Below are 20,645 nucleotides of genomic sequence, written 5' to 3' on the forward strand. Positions count from 1 at the left end.
GGAGGAAGTAACTTTATAGTTACTTCCTCCTCCTCAGAAAAAAACCATTGTGTTGCTCTTCTGTTATCGGCGAATTGTGATTATTCCAAATAAAGACTTCCTCGAACAACCGGCCAGAATTCGGCACCGCTCTGAACTGTGCTCGGTTCTTCTCGTCGCTCAAATTCTCTGCTGGGTCTTGTTGGGGAAGACGCTGCTTGAGTGAGACCATGTGTCGGGCGCCTTTTCCAAGTGTAGTCTCATCTCAGCGCTATCATAATTGCACGGGGCTGAAGTACAATTTCGCGGATGTCACGAAGACCACAAGTTTGATTACCCTTTGAAGTTTTTCTGGGTTCCTTTGGAATGGTCATATTCGGGGTGTATTCGACGAAATTGTTTGGGAAAGCTCTCTATCACAAAGTCTTGGAAAGCTTGTTGAAGGAATTTGTTACACAAAATCGAGATGAGTTTACTCCAAAAATCGGATTCCTCCGAAATGATTTTCAGGCCAGGATGCTCTATTCGGTCGGCTTCCGTGGACTTGGAGAGCCGTCTTCACCTGACTCAGAACATCCATGGCTCGGGCATTTTCGTCTGTAATTTGTTAAGACAACGTTTACTGCTGATGTTTACTGTAATGACTATGTTTACTGCCTCTTGTGAATACAAAAAAGACAGGGAAAGAGTAGGAACATCCCATGCACTAAGAAAGGCTGCATGTCTAACCCTAAACAGTGCATTAATTTATTAAGTGACACCCTTACCACGTGTTTAATTGCGTGGGTGGGCCTTAACACATCGAACAACAGAAAACGAAGGACAACGCTGCCATGAAGAATAGTGATGAGCAAACAAAGTTATCAACTAAGGCTAACCAGAAGTTTTAGGGTGGCGGCACTCGCAGCTACGTGACAGAGGGATATTTTAGCGCGAGAGGGTCATACCATGCTTGGCCAGCAGAATTTACGCTCAGAAAACGACCCTGACCTGAACTCTCGACAATGGTGGTGTGGGAAAACCGCGCTTCGGCTTTTAGTGTCGCCGAAGAAAAGCGACGCAAAACCCGGCATCCATCTCAGCAAGCGTCGTGTTCTTTTTCGAAGACAAAGTCAAAAAGCACAGCTCGCGCTGCGTGCTGCACGCACAGATCCTCTTCATCGTCGTCTTCCTTGCGCAGCTCATTCCAACGACGTGACAGTTCAGCGCGATGTTCAAATACCATTTACAACAGGTGGGCTAGTAGTCCGCCCGAGCACGCGGGAGCAGAAACTCGCCGGGGATCGCGCCTTGCTTGCACCACGCGCGGTCGTCAGGACTGCTAGGCAGAGTCACCAAAGAACAACGCCATGCAGCACAGCAAGCGTAAGCGTGTACTACACTTCACGTGCGTGCCGCAATTGCTGAGAAATTTGCCCCCCTTTTAGAGACAATAGTCTTCCATGGGCTGCTCAAGCTTGAAAATTTTGGTCTGTCTGTCTGTCTGTCTGTCTGTCTGTCTGTCTGTCTGTCTGTCTGTCTGTCTGTCTGTCTGTCTGTCTGTCTGTCTGTCTGTCTGTCTGTCTGTCTGTCTGTCTGTCTGTCCGTCCGTCCGTCCGTCTGTCTGTCTGTCTGTCTGTCTGTCTGTCTGTCTGTCTGTCTGTCTGTCTGTCTGTCTGTCTGTCTGTCTGTCTGTCCCTCGATTCAGCCACCGGACCAAAACATAACAGAATTCTTGAACGCAAGTTTATATCACAAAGCATTTCCGATCCACTACTTCTGGAAACACACCGCATACTTGTCAACATTTTTCAGCGAAAAAGAAACATTAGGAGTATTCGAGGCAAAACATCAATACCCAAGTGGTATCTGCAATGTTGTTTTAATTAAAAATAGATAGCTGCTTGATCGCTGCTATAGCAAATAAAAATACGCGTTGGAAAACAATGCTTCGATCCCATAATACAAAAAAAGTGGTTGTGCGAGTGCCTGTGTGTGCGTGTAATGCCGTGTGGCGGCATCACGAGAAATAAAACAGCTAACGAACGGTTCTAGTATATAGCGTGCGAGCAATGGAACTCGGGAAATTTTGATTTTGACTGGAGCACTGAGGATAGAAGAGAGGCGTTTACGTGACAGGAATAGCAGAAGAGTATCGTCCTTCGACGACATTTGCGACGAAGTGAGCAGATAGGCGGCCAATTTTTTAAACCATGCTTGTCTGTTTAGAACTGGGTGTTTTCGCACTGAAATCGATCATGAATGCATTTCATATTATCATAACACTTGTAATTCTCATTGTAGGTCGCGTAACCCCAGATTAGCTGCGTGATATTTTTTTAAGTATCCACACACACATGCGTGTAACACGTGAAAATAAAAGAGACAATAAAAGCAATTTTTAATGGAAAAGCGAACGAAGCCACATAACAATAAATTAATAAATAAGTGAGGAGGTATAAAAAAACAATTATAGGTTCAGTTATAACCGTTATGAAATTAGAGGCTCACGTCACATACAAAGCTAGGAAAACAATTAAGCTGGCCTATTCACCCTCGAGAACCTAGGCAAGATAGCCCAATCATGTCATTCATGGTCGGTTAAATTTTGAGGCATGAAGCTACATGTGCGCCGGTCAAACAAGGTATAAGCCGACTAAAACACCCCCAAAGGCTAACTGAATTCCTGTTTAACGTTGACTCTTTTAAGTATCCTTTCTTTCCCTTAGCAATAACGGAATTGAATCTTCTAACTCTATAACCAGTACCACAACTTTGACAGATATTTAAAGTTTTATTGACAGAAAATTTCACACAACGTAGCCATAATCACCTATCAGCGTCAATACCCAGATCGCGACTTAACCAAATGTTTTTTTTTTCATTATGCGAGTGTCAATTACTGAGAATGTGTGTGCTGTACAGTATACATTCCGTTAGTAATCGAATACACTGATGAATCTTTTAAATAGTTCTATCGCGGCCTGTAGGCATTTTTCGCGCAAAATTTAATGGCTTTCTTTTGTTGTACGTACAATGTATTATGTGCACTAGTTCATTGCTTTTGTACGCACCACATTGTTCTGAAGCTATGACATGAAATGTGTAATATCCTTCCTCCAAGAATCCCATGAGGGATGTTCAGTATGTTTAAATAAATGAATAAATGAATTTATGCCTGCGTTTTTCTGGTCCTTCCGAACATTTGTTTCCGTAAGTCATGTAAATGTGTATGACCGGTATTCAATGGCGTGGAATGCATGCAGGCAACCATTCCAGTGCGCCGCCATATCTGTGGCCAAGCGTCTGTAGCTAGGCGATGTTGTGCGCACGGCCCCCACATCAGGCACCCCTCTTCTCCTCCATGCAACCGTGTGAGTGCGCCGTCACTCGTTACGTCGTGCTCCGCGGGATGGCGGTACTTGTCCATGTCCGTGGCGCATCGGCCATGTCTGTGGCCGTTTCCAGTGTTGCCAAGCGAAGAAATTGACCGCTAAACTTTTCAACGAATACCATCTATAGGCCCCTCCTCCAAGAACCCCACGAAGGATTTGCAGTACATTTAAATAAAAAACGAATAAATGTACGCCTGAATTTTTCTGGTCCCGCCAGACATTTGTTTCCGTGAGTTAAATGCGCGTTGTGAAACCAAGCGCGAATGTTCGAGGAGGGGGAGTGAACACTCACTTGATATGTGGCGCCTCTCGCTGAGACTAGCGTGAGCAGCAGCACCAGGGAACACAGCGCCAGGGCCTTCATCTCCGTGTGATGCATGGTAGCTGCTGCGGAGGCAGGAGAAGGAAAACGGTGCGTCAGAAAGGAGTCCTCGGAGAACACGATCGGGACGTCGACATGGGCACACCGCGACTCACACTCTGTGTTCTTAAAGGAGCCATGAAAAGCCCGATTAATCCAGCGGCACAACTTAAGTGAAGAGGAGGCGGTATACGCTAGACTGGTCTCTCGGTGCCACCTCAGATTTGATTCAAAGGCCAAACACGCTTCACGAGGATAATTTACCGTTTTCAAGTTATGGCACTTGCAGAATAAGTAACCGATGTTGAATCAATGCTCAAAACTTCGAAATAATTAACGCTCTGAAGATCTGACACCTTACCGAAAAACAAAACGCGAAACACCTTTTTTATGGAAAAAAATTAAAACACCAAGCTTTTTCTATACAAACTAAAGCAAATCAACGTCCAAAAGTCATGCTCCCTAAGTCCTAAATCCAAACTGCCAAAGTTTAAATTCAGAGTCCACTTCAACTCAACCAAATTTTAAAGACAAAGCCGTCGAAACAAACCCGAAGGAAATGCTCAACGACCACCACCCGACCGCGGCAGCGACGTGGTGGCCGCCATGCAGAGTGCACTTTCAGCGATAAATGAGCCCCCGACTGGGTTACGATATTCAATAATCTCTTCACCATCCGGTATTTATAAGTTTCATTGTAAATATACGTAAATAGACCTTGGGTGCAGGTGTATTACATTGGTACATGTGTATTAAACGGTACAGTGACTCCTCGGCTCATTAGGCTTTCCTAGAAAAATTAAACGCATTTTTTTTTCGCATTGTACATATTTTTGTAGAAAGAGCGTGCACGTAGAAATAGCATGCTACGTTTTATGTATATAGAGGATTTATGTATGCGGTGCGAATGTGACTGTACCGGGCGCCAAAGTGCGCAGCGCTTTGGCGCCCGGTACAGGGGTTTCGCGCCGGCGGGGGCGGCGGTGGCATCCGCGGTACCCAGCGAGCGTGCGAACCACCCCAGCACAAAGAATACGGATGAGCAGCACTGGCGAAAGTGTAAGGGGGAGGGCGGCGCGTTCTGCTAAGGCGCCATCTCTCATCGCGTCGCCACGGTGGTGGTGATTTATTAACAAAGGAGGGAAGAGAAAAGGCCTGGGGATATTGTTGAACTCAACGGGGAGTTCACCCTCATACGACCCAGTCCAGGGAAGGGGATTGGGGCTTCAAAGGATAGGAAGAGAGAAGGGGGAAGAGGAGAGCGTTAGGAGAGTGGGAGATAGTCTATATCGCGTTCGTTTAGTCCATGACTCGATGGCTACAAACGCACTGCTAGTCCTGTTGTAACCAGGAAGTTGACTAGGTGCTGGAAGACCTCCCGTCGGATGGCGTCCGGTCCCGTGGGGAACAGGAAGTCTTCTAGCTTGTGGCTTGGGGCACCGAGTCGCTGGAGTTCGGCCCGGAGTTGTGTCCTTGCGGTGTCGTGCTGCGGGCAAGAGCACAGCAAGTGCTCTAGCGTCTCGGGCTCTGGGCAGTCGGCGCAGGTGGGGGATGCTCGGCGGCCTTGGTGGTGCAAGCGCGCTCCCACGTTGCAGCAATTGAGCCGCAGGCGAAGAAGGAGCGACCGGGCGTCTCTGCTAATGCGTCCGGGCAAGACCCGTGGGGCCTGCCCACTGACTACTCGGGCATCTGGATGCTTGGCCTCCACCACTCGTGCCAGGATAGTCCTTGCAGCGTCAAATGACACCACATCCCGGGAGGCTGGCACCCCTGCCTGGCGAGCAGCACCTTTGGCCAAGGCGTCTGCAACCTCGTTGCCCGTGATGTTCACGTGCGATGGCAGCCAGTGAAGTCGCAGTGGACACCCCTGCGCTTCCACCGCATGAAGCTTGGCCGCCAGCGACCGCTCAACGTAGCCGCTAGAGCTGGCTGGCTGGTCGGCGGCACGCAGACGGAGGAGGGCAGACCGTGAGTCAGTCAGGATGATGGCCCCCCGGGCCTGGGTGCCCTGCTTGAGAAGAAGATCTGCAGCCAAGTGAAGTCCAGCCAGCTCTGCGTGGGTGGATGAGGCAGGGAAGGGCAGGCTGCACACCTGGCTGGTGCCGAGTTCTAGGGCCGTGCAGGCGGCTCCGGCTCTGCCCATGGACTGTTGTACAGATCCATCCGTGTACACTTGCAGATGTCCGGCAGCGTCGCCCTGCAGCAGGGCAGCCACCTCTTGGTGGACAGCCTGGGGTGGAGTCGACCTCTTACTACGGACCCCCGGCAATGTGGTGACAATGCGTAGAGCCTGCCCCGTGCCTGGGGGTGGTGGCTCCAGGCGTGGCCGCTGCGGCAACGCGATGTGGCTCTCGTACGTACTGAGCAGCATGCCCATCCGAGAGTTGGGCCGGCTGCGGTAGCGCTCAAGGAGTGCCACGCCGTCAGGTGTGCCCTGCAGGCGGTGGATGTGGTGGAGACCCACCTGCAGGGCCCGCATCTGGATGGGCCAGAAGCCTGCCTCCGTGTATGTCGCCGCCACCGGAGATGTGCTCGGAAGGCCCAAGCAGAGGCGGATAGCCCGGCGCTGATCCACCTCCAGCTCCTCCCACCGGCGCGGCTTGAGTTGCACTAAAGGCATAGCATAGAGGACGGCGGACGATGCCATACCGTGGAACACCTTCAGGGCCACGGTGTGTGTGCAGCCCTGTCCATGCGCCAGCATCCTCCGCACGCCCTGGTGGACCCTCGTTGTGCGTTTTTCAAGGTGAGCGGTGGTGTCGTCTTGCGTGCTCTGTAGCCCCTCGAGTGGAAGATCATGGCCTGCGTTTTCGTCTCGGACAGCTGCAGGCCACGGCTTGTGAGGAAGGCGGCGACTGCCCACAGCACCCCCTGGAGACACGCCTTCACCTTGGAGAGTAGCCTCGTTGGTCCGTGCGCCCAGATGGCGATGTCGTCAGCATAGACTGCCATCCCCACTGGAAATGCAAGCCCAGCTGGGATGCAGTCCGGGAGTGGAGCCAGGACGAGGTTGAAAAGGAATGGGCTGAGCACACTCCCCTGGGGAACCCCCGAGTTGACATCTCTTGGGCTGCTCGTTGCTCGGCCCACCCTGACTCGTAGGGTCCGGTTAGTCAGGAACGCCCTCACGTATCTTCGGAGGTGCCCCGAAACGCCCATGCTGTCCAGGGCGTCCAGGATGGCCGTGTGAGGGACGGAGTCGAAGGCCGACTTCATGTCCAGCAGGAGCAAGAAGGCCACCTCCTTGTCGTGGCGGGCCTGCTCCAGCATAGACACCACATCTCCCAGGGAGTCAGCCGTGCAGCGGTGGCGCCTGAAGCCGCTTTGCTGCTCCTTGAAGACGCCCCGACGATCAGCAATCCACTGGAGGCGGGCCAGGATCGTGTTCTCCCTCAGCTTTCCCGCCGCGGACGTCAGGGAGACCGGCCGGTACGATGCAGGCTCGGTGGGCGGCCTACCAACCTTCAGCATCGGCCTGACTAGGGCCACCCGCCAAGTAGGTGGAAGGCTGCCCTCCCTCCACACCTGGTTGAAGAGCTGTAGCAGCGGCTGCAGCTGGGTGATGTCCAGGTTCCGAAGCATTTGGTATGTCACCCCGTCAATACCAGGGGCGCTTCGCCGCTTGGGGCATCGATCCAGGGCGGCCCGCAGCTCCCAGAGTGTGATGTCACCACTGCAAATGGCCACCACTTGCGGGTCCTGGGGAGCCACCGGAAACACGTGCACCTGGACTTCAGCGGCGGGTAGAGCCGGGGTGAACTGGTCGGCTAGCCGCTCTGCCAAGGCCTCCTCAGTGATGCGCAAGGAAATGGCGGAGGCCAGCAGGGGGTGCCGGTTGGTGACGGAAGGCTGGAGAAGGGCCCGGAAGACTCTCCAAGCTTTGGCCGGATCTCTACGTGAGTCCATGGAGGAGCAGAGCGACTCCCAGCTCTGCCTCCGCCGCTGCTTGGCTCTCCTCCTGCACTGTGCATCCACCCGTCGGTACGCCGTCCAGTCTTCCGGACGCCTGCTCCGGATGGCCCGCCGTTGCAGCTGGTTGCGCCTGGCCCGGAGTCTCAGGAGCTCCAGGTCCGGTAGTGCCGTGTAGAGGGGTACCTCCCCCCGCAATGTCGCCTTGTTGGCGCTCTGCACGACAGCTGCCAGGAAATCGGGCTCTGGGTCCTCCAGACGCTCTGCCATCTCCTTGCGGTAGGCGGTCCAGTTGGTAACGGCGTAGACCCTGGTGTCTGCCCGCCTGCGATCGCCCCTGGGGGTGACCAGGATGGGGTAGTGGTCAGATCCCCAGGTGCTGGTGGCGGTTTCCCAGGTGTAGGCACACCGCTGGGACACCAGTGTGACGTCAATGTGAGACAGCTGGACCGTGCCCAAGGGACCAGGGCGGGTGAAGGTGGGGCTGCCTGTGTTGGCCACGAGCAGTCCGCAGGCTGTGGTAGCATCGAGTAACTCTCGTCCCCTGCGGGTGGTGCGGGGGCTGCCCCAGGCTGAGTTGTGCGCGTTAAAATCTCCGCACACGACAACGTCCGGGCCCAGGTGGGCCCGCAGCCGTCCCACTGCTGTGGCATCCCAGGGCCGCGTTGGACGGACGTAGACGCTGGCCACAGTGGTGTCCGTGGACCCCATGCGCACTGTGACAGCGGCACATTCCATGGGGCCATCCACGATCGAGTCCAGGTTCACTGGAGCACTGTTGAGCACAGCCCTAACGTAGACAGCTGCCTGGGACTTGCCTGGTGGGTGGCTGGCGTCTTGGCACGGATGGCTGGTGCAAGAGCGCAGGCTGCAGCTGGTTGCGCTGGCGTGGCACACGTACCCCGGAAGCCGCAGGGAGCTGCCACAGACGTTGGTCTCCTGCAGCGCCAGTACATCGAAGTGCTCCCGCAGCAGCTGCTCAGCCAATTCCGCGTGGCGAGGCCCCAAGTGGTTGCAGTTCCACTGCAAGATGCGTGGCCGCTGGCCGGTCCTACAGGGTCTGTTAGCCATGATAGGGGGCGGGGGGGCGCAGGTGTGCCAGGGCAGCAGTGGCCGCCAGGCGTGCGGGGTCCTCAGTAGGCAGGTGACCCACCAGGCTGTGCACCAGGGCAAGAAGGATGGGCACCAACTGGTCCTGACCGGTTGCGGTTGAAGCTGCAGGCAGCTGCTCCACCCCTATTTGTGCGGACGGCTGGGCAAGTGGGCGCCCGGCTGGCTTGCGTGGCTGCTGTTGGCGTCCCTGGGTAGCTGGAGGATGCTGCTGCGGCTGGCGTCCCTGGGTGGCAGGACGCTGCTGCAGCTGACGGCTGGCCTGCTGCTGGCTAGAACGTCGCCTGGCCATCTCCGCGTAGCTTGGTGGCTGTTCAGTGCGGACTGACGCTGCGGCCTCCGCTCGGGGTACTGGCTGTGGTGCGCGTGCCATGGCTGTGACAACCTTGCGTTCGTGCTGCCAGCGGGGGCAGCGGGGGTCGGTGACGGGGTGCGGGCCACTGCAATTGGTGCAGCGTGGGGTAGAGGCAGGGCACTGCTGCGCGGTGTGGCCCCCACCGCAGCGAGCACACCTCTGTTTGTCCTTGCAGCAGGCTGTCACATGGTCCAGTCGACCACAGCGCGCACATTGCGTGGGCCGCGGCCGACAACCACGCACAGGCAGCAGCAGCTTGTACACAGCCACAAACGGGGGAGGGCAAGGGGCCGCAAACGTGATCAGTACAGCCCCATCAGCTTTCCGTGCCACACCCCTCACCGCCACCTCACTGTCGATGTTGGCCTGGATCTCCTCGACGGTGAGTTGACGGTCGACACCAAAAACGAGACCGCGGCTCATGCCTCGGCTGGCGGGGCGGCCGGCTCGGACAGCAATCCCAGCCACACTCTGAGTGGCCAGGAGGGCAGCCAAACACTCGTCCGTCTCAGCGTCAACCGCGACCACGTTCAGCCGGGTGTTCACTCTAACCTGGGACACCCCGGGGGTGGCGGCGAGCTCACGGGCGATGACCTCCCTCGATGCCGTGAGGAAGGAGGCGGCTCGGTCTGTGGGACGGAACAGGCAGGTGCCGGCGGCCGGCTGCGCAATCGGGCGCCGAGCGACCAATTTCCTGGCCTTCCGTCGTACTGCCTTGCTCTGCTGGATGGTCCACTGGCCTTCACGATGTCCGGGGTAAAGTTCCGATGCCGAGGATTCGCCTGAAGAGCCGCCGCAGGTCGCGGTCTCCATGGGGAAGGGCCCACTCGGCTGTTTGTTGTCCTGGATGCCGCCATCTTGCGCGTCAGCCGGATCAGCAGGGAAGGCAGCGGCGGTGGTGCTTGAGGCGAACGCCGATGCACGGTGGCTCGTGGCGCCACTGGGAGGGGGGGCGGAAGCCGGTGGAAGCTCATCCGGGCAATCCATGTCATCTGACGGGAGAGGGGCAAGGATGGCCGCGGTGGTCACATGGGCTCGTGACGCATCGACGGCTTCCCCGAGCCGGCCCCGGCGCTTGTAGGAACGAGCAATGGCCGCCACTCGGCCATTCTCCTTCGGCATGGCGTCGTTGGCCCCGCGCTCATCATCCGAGCCATCCGAGACGTCCCGCGGGCGCTTGAGGAGCGCCGTCTCATCCATTGGCTCCTCCATGGTTGCGGCGGGGTTTTCTTGCGAATAGTTCACAGCACCGACACACATGGGGGGTGGTGTGGCAGCGCAAACATCGGCCGTAACCTGGGTCGGCTCGGCGTGGTGCGCGACGAGCACAGATGCAGGCTTGCCTTGAAGCATCCCCACTAGCTGCTGGGCACGCTGCTGCTGCTGAAGAATGTCCTTGTAGGAGGCCATGAGCCTCGCGAGGCTGCGGGAGCACCCGAAACTGTTCGAGCGACGACGTAACATGTGCTCCCGCGCGGTCGATGCGCTGGTCGAAGGCGGGGGCAGGCTGCCGCCCGTAGACATCTTCGCGCAGTCTATCTGGGCTAGTTCCTAAAGGAACTGCCGCATAGTGGCGCGAAACACTAGACACGGGTACGAAAACCGTAGTTCGAGTCGCCGAAATCACGGAGCGAAGAAGAACACGTCCTCACTGCTCGGCGGCACGTCACTGTTCGCGTCGCCACGGCTCAGTATGTCTCACAGCCTTCCCCTCACCCTTTGCCTTCCTCCTCACACTTTCGCCAGCCGCTGCTCCTCTGTTTTTGATTCATTCGAACCACATGACATTAGCGTAGGGGGTTCAAACACGACGTGCAACAACATGCTCGGCGGCCGCGAAGAGCTGCGAGATCAGTAAGAGCTGCGAGATCAGTAAGGCACAGAAGGCTTCGCTTTAAAATAGAGCGATACGATTTTTAAAGCGAAACCTTGTTTAGAGATCGATGTCGTCTTGTCAAAAAAACTCATGCATTTCTCCATAGGCCGGTCGATAGACCGAAAAGCTCGGATAAGATCTCTAGACACGGCGCGTGCGTGGAACATGGTTTCCATTGTGTCAAAATGGCTACTTGAAAATCGCGAAAAAGTAACGGTTCCAGGTAAGACAATACCTGCATGGATCATCAAGAAGGAGTACAATAGTATACCTTTTAGCTCATAAATCATGTATCGGCATACATTTAGGTCGTTCTTAGATGCGTTTGCTTAGTGGGCGAAAAATCGTCGCATCGATTCGTTTTTTGTTGGAGATTTGGTTCTGTGACGCTTTAGCTCAATTGGACGCACTTTTAGCGAAGGTTGGGCGCACTTTTACCAAAAGTTTTGACGCACTTCTGACGCATTTTTCCGATGTGGGCAGAGTCTCTCGGCTGTTCGGTGTGTGCGCGGGAGCACTGAAAATAACGACGGCGCGTTATTCTGTTATTCCTTAATCCAAGGAAAAATATTCCCATGCAATGGAGCGAAAAAATCGCAAAAGAAAAATGGCCATGGTGAAAATGACATAACACGTTCGGCAGTCGCACCGCAACGCTTTCGCATCCAGCGTATCACAGGTGTCCCCGTACTTTTATGTTTTTAAAATGCAAGTATCTTCACCTCAAGGTGTTAGGTTCATCCCAATGTGATTTGTGGACATGTGCAGGTAAAAATCTATTCATTATACTATCAAGCAGGAGTCGAAGTTCTCTAGGCTGGCGAGGGTAGGCTGATATCTGCATGTAGTTTAGCGCGAATTAGAAGCCTGAATCTGCTTTTCACATCCACTGGCAGTCCTCGTAATGTCTCATACAAAAGTCCCTTTCCATCGACACGTTCACGTGGCTGCGCAAACTCCAAACTGTTCTGGTGATTTCGTGGCACGTAACGCCTGTTTTATTAATAAAACGTTGCAAAACTTTGCAAACGTTGTGTAGCGAGAAACAGAACATCCTTTCTGTTCACAGTATTCCACAAGTTCGCGACAGCGTAATTAAGGCCGCAATGCTCAGGGCCTCTTGAATATTGAATGCCTTGTTTCACCACAGTTATACCGACCAGCGACGGGATTTACACCACACTTTTCTGTTCTGTATTGTAGTATCCAGCGCTACAGCGTTTTAGGCGTGCAGCGCTAATTACTTGCAGCACGGATGTTTCTTGAAACGCCACTGTCACCTGCTGCGTCTCGTGTTTTCAGCATTTTTTCATTATTACGGCACCAAATTATCCACAGCTTTCCGTATTCGGTGGCTGTTACCTCGGAATCGATAGTAATTACGTTACCAAACAGACAGCGTTGCACTTGCTAAGCACCGGCCGCAAAGAAAACCGCTTGCTGCCGTGTAGAACTTCTGCTGAAATCCTTCTCAGTCGAACTACATCGCAAATGTGTTTCTGAATTATTTACCAGCAGTGTTCGCTGCGACTGATGACGATGTATAGGCTTTAGATGTAACTTGCAATGAGCAGCCGTTTTCTGTTCAAACATGTTCATGACCGCTGTAATTCTGCTGGCACATAAAAAAATGTTCTAAAAGGTGTTGCAGTTTTAAGAGCCGCCCGTCCAGTTCAGCGAGAACTTAAGTTGAACTTTGCCCTGATTCAATCTACGTAGCGTCTCTCCACTTAGACTCGATTGATTGATTGATTGATTGATTGATTGATTGATTGATTGATTGATTGATTGATTGATTGATTGATTGATTGATTGATTGATTGATTGATTGATGGGTTTAAGCCACCGACGCTACTCAGGCGATGAGGCGCGACGTAGTGGAGGGCTCCGGTTGAATTTCGACCACCTGGGGATTTTTAACGTGCGCCGAAATATCGAACCAACGGGCGTTTTTGCTTTTCGCCTTCATCAGAATCGACTCAGCTCCATTCATTCAGTCGTAGAGAAATGACTAGCAGCTTGTGCAACATTCAGCCGATTACGAAGCCAAGACACGCCCAGTGTCTTCGTTTCTTCAGCCGTTTAGAGTGTTTGGAGATGTTGGGTATATAGAGCATCTTATTTCAGTGTCCGGCACCCGCCCCGTATTTTGTCGAACATTATTTTATTTGTTTTTGCACCGGTATAAGCGGTGCTTCCGATGCAGTCAATGAATTGGTATGGTCGTCTTGATCAAAAAGGGAAAAAAGTAGTTACCTTCAATTGCAGCTACCCAGGAACGATAAACTAGAAAAATATACTTGGCGGAGTTCAGCGATGAGTCTATTGTTTGTCTTCCTTTTGTAAGACATGTTCAAGACGTGTTTTGGAGAAATATTGTACGTCCGTGTATCTGTGGTTGTGTCTCATTTACTGAACTTGCCATTTATTATCCAGAACGTGATCTACCTCTTCCCCGCCAATTTTCTCGAAATAAACTTACACACACTCCACACAGAAATGTCCACCAGCCCCATAAAGGTTACACAGCATTTGTCTCCTACGAACAAAATCACATATCGATTTCGACAATTTCTGTTTTGGGTGACCAAGAGGCCATTACCGCTACGCGTGCTTCCTTCGTAATCATACCAAGCGAAGTTCCAAGGTCGTACAGAAAAGCAGCGATCGCCTCCAAATGCCGTAAAAATTCCATCGACAAAATAACATTTGATATGGCCCCAACAAAAACCTTGCAATCAACATTTGCTATTTCCGGTGCTTTCCATTCCCCCAATGCCATTAGGATCCCTTTGTTCTTTCGCCTTAATGCGTTTCAAAGCTCAATCACTGACTTCAATTACGGCATTTGCCCGCAAAGCGCGCAGAATCATTTCCTTTGTGTGCTAGGCCAAGCAATTAGTGAAGCTCCTCCGTTCTATTAGGGCTACTGTACGCCATTGCGACGGACGGAAGTCATAAATATCTGCCGAAACGTAAAGCAACGGAACTTTCGAAAGTCTGGCTGCTTTATTCAACAACAACAACAAAAAAAGGATTTGAACAAGGCCGGTAATATTACACATGCGTTTTTTAACACAACTTAAGCTACAGAGGCATTGTGAAATAAATAAAAATTTAGACAACGTGGTTAGGGAGAAAATTATCGCCATTGGCTACATTGTGCACATAGAGATACAGATTAAGCCCGGCATGGTGACATGGTGGCTGCTGAAGACGCGCGCGGTAGCACAGGGCGGGACGTGTACCAGGACCTAGCAGCGGAACACACTTGCGGAGGTTCTGCGGGAGATTGGCAGCGCATCTATTGCACAGTACGGGCAAGCTGCACCTCAGAAAGCACGAGAAAAGCGCCACACAGAGCCGCAGTGCGTTCCGTCATGGATGCACTTCCCGTCTATTCTCGGAAAAAAAAATTGAAAGCAGAACTCGAGTGGCAGAGCCTCCTCTTTAAAAAATTCACACTGCAGGTTCTTGTCCATGATTGCACATCGAAATGTCCAAAAACTGACGCAGTTTCCGATTTGTCATCCATGGTTGCAGCATGCCGCTACACGATTTCGCACGTAAAAACGACCACGACGCCCCCGCACCTAAGGAGTAAAAGCACCTACAGTGTGTTTGGAACGAGCAACCAAGGCAGAACATTCCACGCCTGCGGCAACAAAGTGTATTGTTCACGCAGATGAATAGATGAGCAGCAAAGCAATCAAGAGTTCGATGCGAGAATTTTGTAAAGTAGGAAGATGACAATCCGACTACATGGGGCATCTAATAGATGCAATGGTGTCACAATAGAAAGTAATCAAAATTGTCACCTGTATAAAACGCGCCGTATTTAGAGAGAAATGTTCCTTGCCTGCATGTGCCCCTTGCAGGGCTCATCTATTTTCGGTAAGATTGGTCATCCATATCCTGTCGGGCGTCTTCAACGTAAGAAAACACAATCGGACCCGACAAATTTTTGATGACTTCTGCAACAGAACAGACGGTACAAAGAAAGCCACGGTATCGTGGGCGGAAGAAGCAAGCCAAAACACTGAAGCTCTCTTCCTACTAGTTAGACTGAATTAATAATTACACGGCTCCACAAGCACACTAAGCACTCTCGAAAATCTCATTTCGTACACCACAATAATTAAAATAAACATCTCCGGAACCAGCAGCTAATTTACAATGCCGGCACATATAGAATTCTTCAAGGTCTGTGTCAAACAATGGTGTTTCTTGTACCGCGTAAGCTCGAATATAGACATCCATCCCATGCGCCCTACACCGTACAGTATTTTGATGTACTGACATGGCTATAATACCTCGATATATTGTTCAGACTTGGTCGTTATCAGTATTTTTTATTTGGCCCAAAAATCTCACGGTTGCGAGAGGTCCCCAACCTCGCTTCGCTTTTCAGAGCAATCGGGGAGTCAAGGTTCTGTTTGCCCCTGGACATCGGCGCCGACTCAAAGCGGGGGCAAGCGTTGTGCTCAAACAGACCTCTGCGTGTGCGAACATGCGTGTCCACAGACGCACGAAACAAACGAAAATAGCGGCATGACGCTTCCGGAAGTGGACGCTGGTTCTACGAGTTCTTCGTTTCTCTATTTCCTCGACGAAGGAAGCAATCGAAGCGCACGAGCGATGCACGTGTCTATTTCGAGAGCGATCCCCGTGTCTTCAGACTTGGAATGCTCGGACCCACTCCAACGCGTGCGAGCGTATCAAGCACCGTTTGCTTCCGCCGGTCGGCAGTAGCCGTAGGATGCTCGAAGGAAGAGATCTGAAGGATTTTCGGTAGGTGTCGATGATAGGAAGAGATGCAGCTCCCGGTTTCCACGCGGGATGTGTCTATCTGGACTCGCATGGTCCGTAAGAACAACATTAACAGCGATGTTTCTTCAAGATTTCCTTGAAAGGACGTATTGTTAAATAGCTCTTAAAATAAGCCATTGGCAGGGCAGGACGTGTTAAAACAAAATACGAACTGAAAATCCAATTGCGTACTATATAGTAGTCCCCGAGAGGCTACATAAAAACTGCCTTGCGAAGCTAGAAGCAAGCTTCATGCATTAATGCTGATTTGATTTCTGTCACCACGCGCCCTCTTCTTATTGAAGCCAACCAACCAATCCCAGTTTACTTCTCAAGAGTATATATATATATATATATATATATATATATATATAGTCACGAGATGACGAGGAATTGGGCAAGGGCTCACAGCGCTTTGCCCCTTCCTTAGACGAAGACACGTATGTGTGTGGCCCCCAGCCTGGGTGGGACTGCCATGGCCACTTGTACATATAGTTACGATCGTTTATACATCAGGGCGGCGGCACGTATATCAGGCCGCCACGTCACATCAAAGATGTTGCGTGGCCGTCTGATATATATACATAAAACGGTAATAGGGTTCAGCTGGCTTTAGGTCGTCTCTAACAGCCACATGCGCACTGGAAGCCCGGAGCATGCACAAATAATAACACCAAAATAAACGCACTCACAGTGAGCATGGCATTCCCATTTGCTACTCTATGAACACATTTTCGTCTTCCTGCCGTTATATTGCTCATCTCAAACCGGTCATGCTCGCTGCCTCTGCTTCTCTCTCTTTCTCTCTCTCTCTCTCTCTGTCTCTGTCTGTCTCTCTCTCAAATTGCTGACGCCTGCACTAGAGCCAGATAAACCACTAAAACAACAGAGCATACGGCAGTACACACATCTCCATAACGCCGCTATGTATGAAGCTAAGCTGCTCAGCTGCTATAAATCTGAGCGTGGTATATAGGCCGCGCTATCGGAGCGCAATGCTAGGGACTGTACGTGGTTTCGTCATCAATATCGGCACTGAAGCGACAGGAGCTGCCGGAATCATTCATCATGATCGTAACTTGCCGTCATGGTGTTAAAATCTGCTTCGAGTGCACTCAGGTTGTGGAAATTGCTTTACTTGCAGCGGCCACACAGCTATACAAAGCACAATTCCGGACGCTCATTTTTCGTACAAGGTTCGAACGCGCGTCGTTTGAGAATGCGATTTGATAGTCGTCTGGCGGTTTGTTTGCATTCGTCTAAACATCGACGTAACTTGAATTTTGCAGAGGGTAACTATAGAGCGACGCGTACATAAAGTAAAGCGCACAGCACGGTGCTATAATCAAGACATTATGGTTTCTAGAAGCAGAAAAAATGATATTTAGAAGTGGAACGAGGTTGTATTCATCGAGCTAGAATATTGATTGATCGTGGGGTTTAACGCACCGACGCTCCACAGGCGATGAGGCGCGCCGTAGTGGAGGGCTCCGGATTAATTTTGGCCACCTGGGGATCTTTAACGTGCGCCGAATTCTCGTACACACGGGTGTTTTTGCCTTTCGCCTCCATCATAAAAGCAGCCGCCGCGGCCGGGAATCGAACCCGCGCCCTCGTGCTCAGCAGCACAACGCCTTAGCCACTGAGCCACCGCGGCGGGTCGGGCTGGAATATTAGAGAGGGGCAAAAAAAAAAAAAAAAAAAAAGGAACGATGGGCACCGAATTGTAGTTTGAATGCTTGTCGACGCCGCGAGCATCCCCATTTTCTACAACGAAATTTTGCTCTACATGTTCTACAACCGTGTTCTGCTAAGCCATCAATCCATTGTGAACAAGGGATCCGTACGGATCCCGAAACATCAATTTTGTTACAACAGTGGTCAGTGTCCTGCTTTTTATGCAACCAAACTCAGTAAAATAATGGGGCCGTCCGCTCAAGCTTCTCGCCTTATTTCTTTGACCTTTACCCACATGTACAAGTCATTGTCGAACATGTCATCCGCCCTGCACAATTTACACTAGTGGCAAACATTTTTACGAAGCTCTGAAGGTCTCGCAGCATCTAGGAGCTTAGTGTTTGCAGCTATAAACATGGGAACTACCCACGGTCCTCCTCGCTCTTATGACCTCTCATCGGGACTCCACAACCGGTCGACGGACGGGCGGCAAAGTGAACTAGAGCGTGACGAGAGGGCCGGCGCTCAAAACCGAGGTCAGCACTCGGCTGCCAACATACGCGACGCATCTGTCACCGATGCTGCTTCTGCCCTGCCCGCGCAACTGGCGGAGCGAACAAAGCACGCGCACAAGGATGGTTCACAAGATAATTGTCGCCAGCAGTGCTGCCTTTTCTTTGATTACGGGGGCACATGGGTCTTTGGTAAACGGCCATTACGACCATTTGGAGTTTGGACTTGAAAGGTGGGGCACATGGGTCTTTGATCAATGGCCATTACGACCATTTGAAGTTTGGACTTGAAACGTGGGAACCAAAAAAAAAAAAAAACCGGTTTTGCCATCTAGTCCCAAACTTCAAAGGGTCGTGACTTCTGCTACAGGCCAGGTAGAATGAGGATGTTAGTCTTAATGCACTCCTTGATTTGTGCACAGTTCACTCGTACCTTGTTCAGCTGCATTAATTCATGAGCACTTTTACAAAAGCTAGCTATCACAAAATCATGTATAAAAAGTCACACATCTCCACGCCGTGAACGATGCCGAGGGTGCGAAGCACTGGGACGCAAGTTGTGTATTGCCTGTGTGATGAGTGTCATCGTCCGCGCGTGCTGATGCACTTTGTGTTTTTAATGATTATGAGGTGCAGTACGTGCACTGTAAATGACAAGCGCCACACAAAAGACAATTCGCGTCCCAGTACTTCGCGCCCTCGGTATCATTCACGGCGTCTTTTTCTTCGAATTATCGTTAGATAGTTTAGGGTTTTTGCTTTATTTTTGCGTTTTGCACCTTTTGAAATTCGCGCTGTTTGATACTGCAGTTACCGGCGCTCTCCCCAGATGGTGCGAGGATGGTACTACAGTGTGCGCCGCTCTCGATAGATGGCGTACAGTTTTGTGCGCACGTAAAGCCACTTGCGCACGGACAACTACAGATATCAGCACGGACATTGCGAGGTCCTAAAGAGCTCCTTAAAATCCAAATAAATTTGAATGTAGTCGTTTTACACAAATACAAATTTTGTATCTACAACCAGAATAAAAACTACATACGTCCCCCAATTTTCATCATCATAACTGTAGAAATAACTTTTTTGGTTTAAGACAGTGTGCCCACTTAACGAGCTAGACTGTCGCTTCGTGTTACGCCGTGGAAGAAAGTATAACCAGAACGGTTATCTGAGCAGTCGTTTCTAAGGGAATCCTGCAGCACTTTGGACTTTTTTCTAAACCTAAAATGCTTTCAGAACTCAGCCAACAAGTTCATCCGGCACTTGAATAAGGGTCACAAAGTACCCCATCAAAAAACTACTGGTTTACGCCCCCCAAGTAATCTAGAAACTCGCGCGAAGGTATTTTTCTCTTTCCAGGTGTTGGCGTTGTTCGAGTTCTCTGCTCGAATGCGGCAATTAGAGCGATGCCGGGCTATTGGCCGCCTTCGTTTCATACGCCGCAATGAACGCATTCGATAGCCACTCGAGGGAAAGCCGAAACAAAATCAAAGCAGAAACAACAAGGCGTACACCTGCTGGGGCTATCAAATCACGCACTGCCGCTCTTAGCTGGTGATAATTACGGGTTTCACAGTGCTTCCAGGCACACAGGAAATAGGGAAAGTGTTTGATCGGTAGTGTTCCAGAGTCCCTTAACTGAGCCCTGTGGCGAACACTTTCGGAAGGTACCATTGACAGAATCTGTATATTAGGACCGCTGATGAAGACAGTCGAGCGAAAAACTTGCTTAAATGATGGGTTCAAAAATATGTGTTCGTAATGCAAGTGTTTAAATATATATATATATATATATATATATATATATATATATATATATATATATATATATATATATATATATATATATATATATATATATATATATATATATATATATATATATATATATATATATATATATATATATATATATATATATATATATATATATATATATATATATATATATATATATATATATATATATATATATATATATATGAATTTATCACCATGATAGACCAAAAATGAACCAAAATGGATGTTACCATTGCAATTCGACACACCCCTATATTAACGGTCTGTGTTCCGGTCGCTGCTTCTAATCCATGAAAACTGAAGTTTCGGATGCTAGGTACATACTCAGCTCTGTACTCCGCGCTGTAGGACGGAACCCAGAAAGAAATGCACTGGACGAACACTAGCCCAGCTTTCCGTCCTCAATTGGAGTTTCGGGATTGTTGTGATGTGTCTTATGGTATAGGTCACTGGTATAGGCCCTCTCGCCCTTAAAGTTGGTGAATGTTCATATGTGCATTTATCCGAACATTGCCGCAACACAAAACAAGTGATAGTGTTGCTGAGAAAGAGTACCCCCAAATATACGAGTGATATTTACCCACAGTGCTGTACTGGGCAATGCTCTCTAAACAGGAATATATTCTGCAGCAGCGCGCATTGCTATTGACGCTGACGTCCACCAATCAATCATTTTGAGTGGAAGCGGTGAGTCGACCCTAAGAATTCCTTCGCTGAATCCAGTGTGCGTACTCTGAAGCCTAAAAAAATATTATATTCCCACGGACCTACACATACCCACTGTGGGGTACTGGGCAGTGCTCTACAAGCACGAATGTTTGCTGCTTTCGCACAATATACCGTAATTGGCACAGCAAAACCATGTGTCGTTTTTTCCGCCGCA

The 20,645-nt window shown here is 50.8% G+C and overlaps 1 protein-coding gene across 4 annotated transcripts in view; it reads right to left on the reverse strand.

Moving 5' to 3' along the window:
* Positions 1-20,645, reverse strand: part of LOC144178394 (uncharacterized) — a 206,000-nt gene that overhangs the window by 22,514 nt on the left and 162,841 nt on the right. For 3 of the 4 annotated variants that reach the window (XM_077706210.1, XM_077706206.1, XM_077706207.1), the window contains one exon: positions 3,646-3,740. In XM_077706210.1, coding sequence (XP_077562336.1) covers positions 3,646-3,732 — 87 coding nt within the window. In that variant the 5' untranslated portion in view covers positions 3,733-3,740. The remainder of the gene's footprint in view (positions 1-3,645; positions 3,741-20,645) is intronic. The other variant, XM_077706208.1, reaches the window with a different exon arrangement.

Source organism: Haemaphysalis longicornis, unplaced genomic scaffold, assembly GCF_048455015.1.
Source record: "Haemaphysalis longicornis isolate Haplotype H1 unplaced genomic scaffold, Haemaphysalis longicornis Haplotype H1 scaffold_4, whole genome shotgun sequence".
In the NCBI taxonomy this organism is placed as follows: Eukaryota; Metazoa; Arthropoda; class Arachnida; order Ixodida; family Ixodidae; genus Haemaphysalis; species Haemaphysalis longicornis.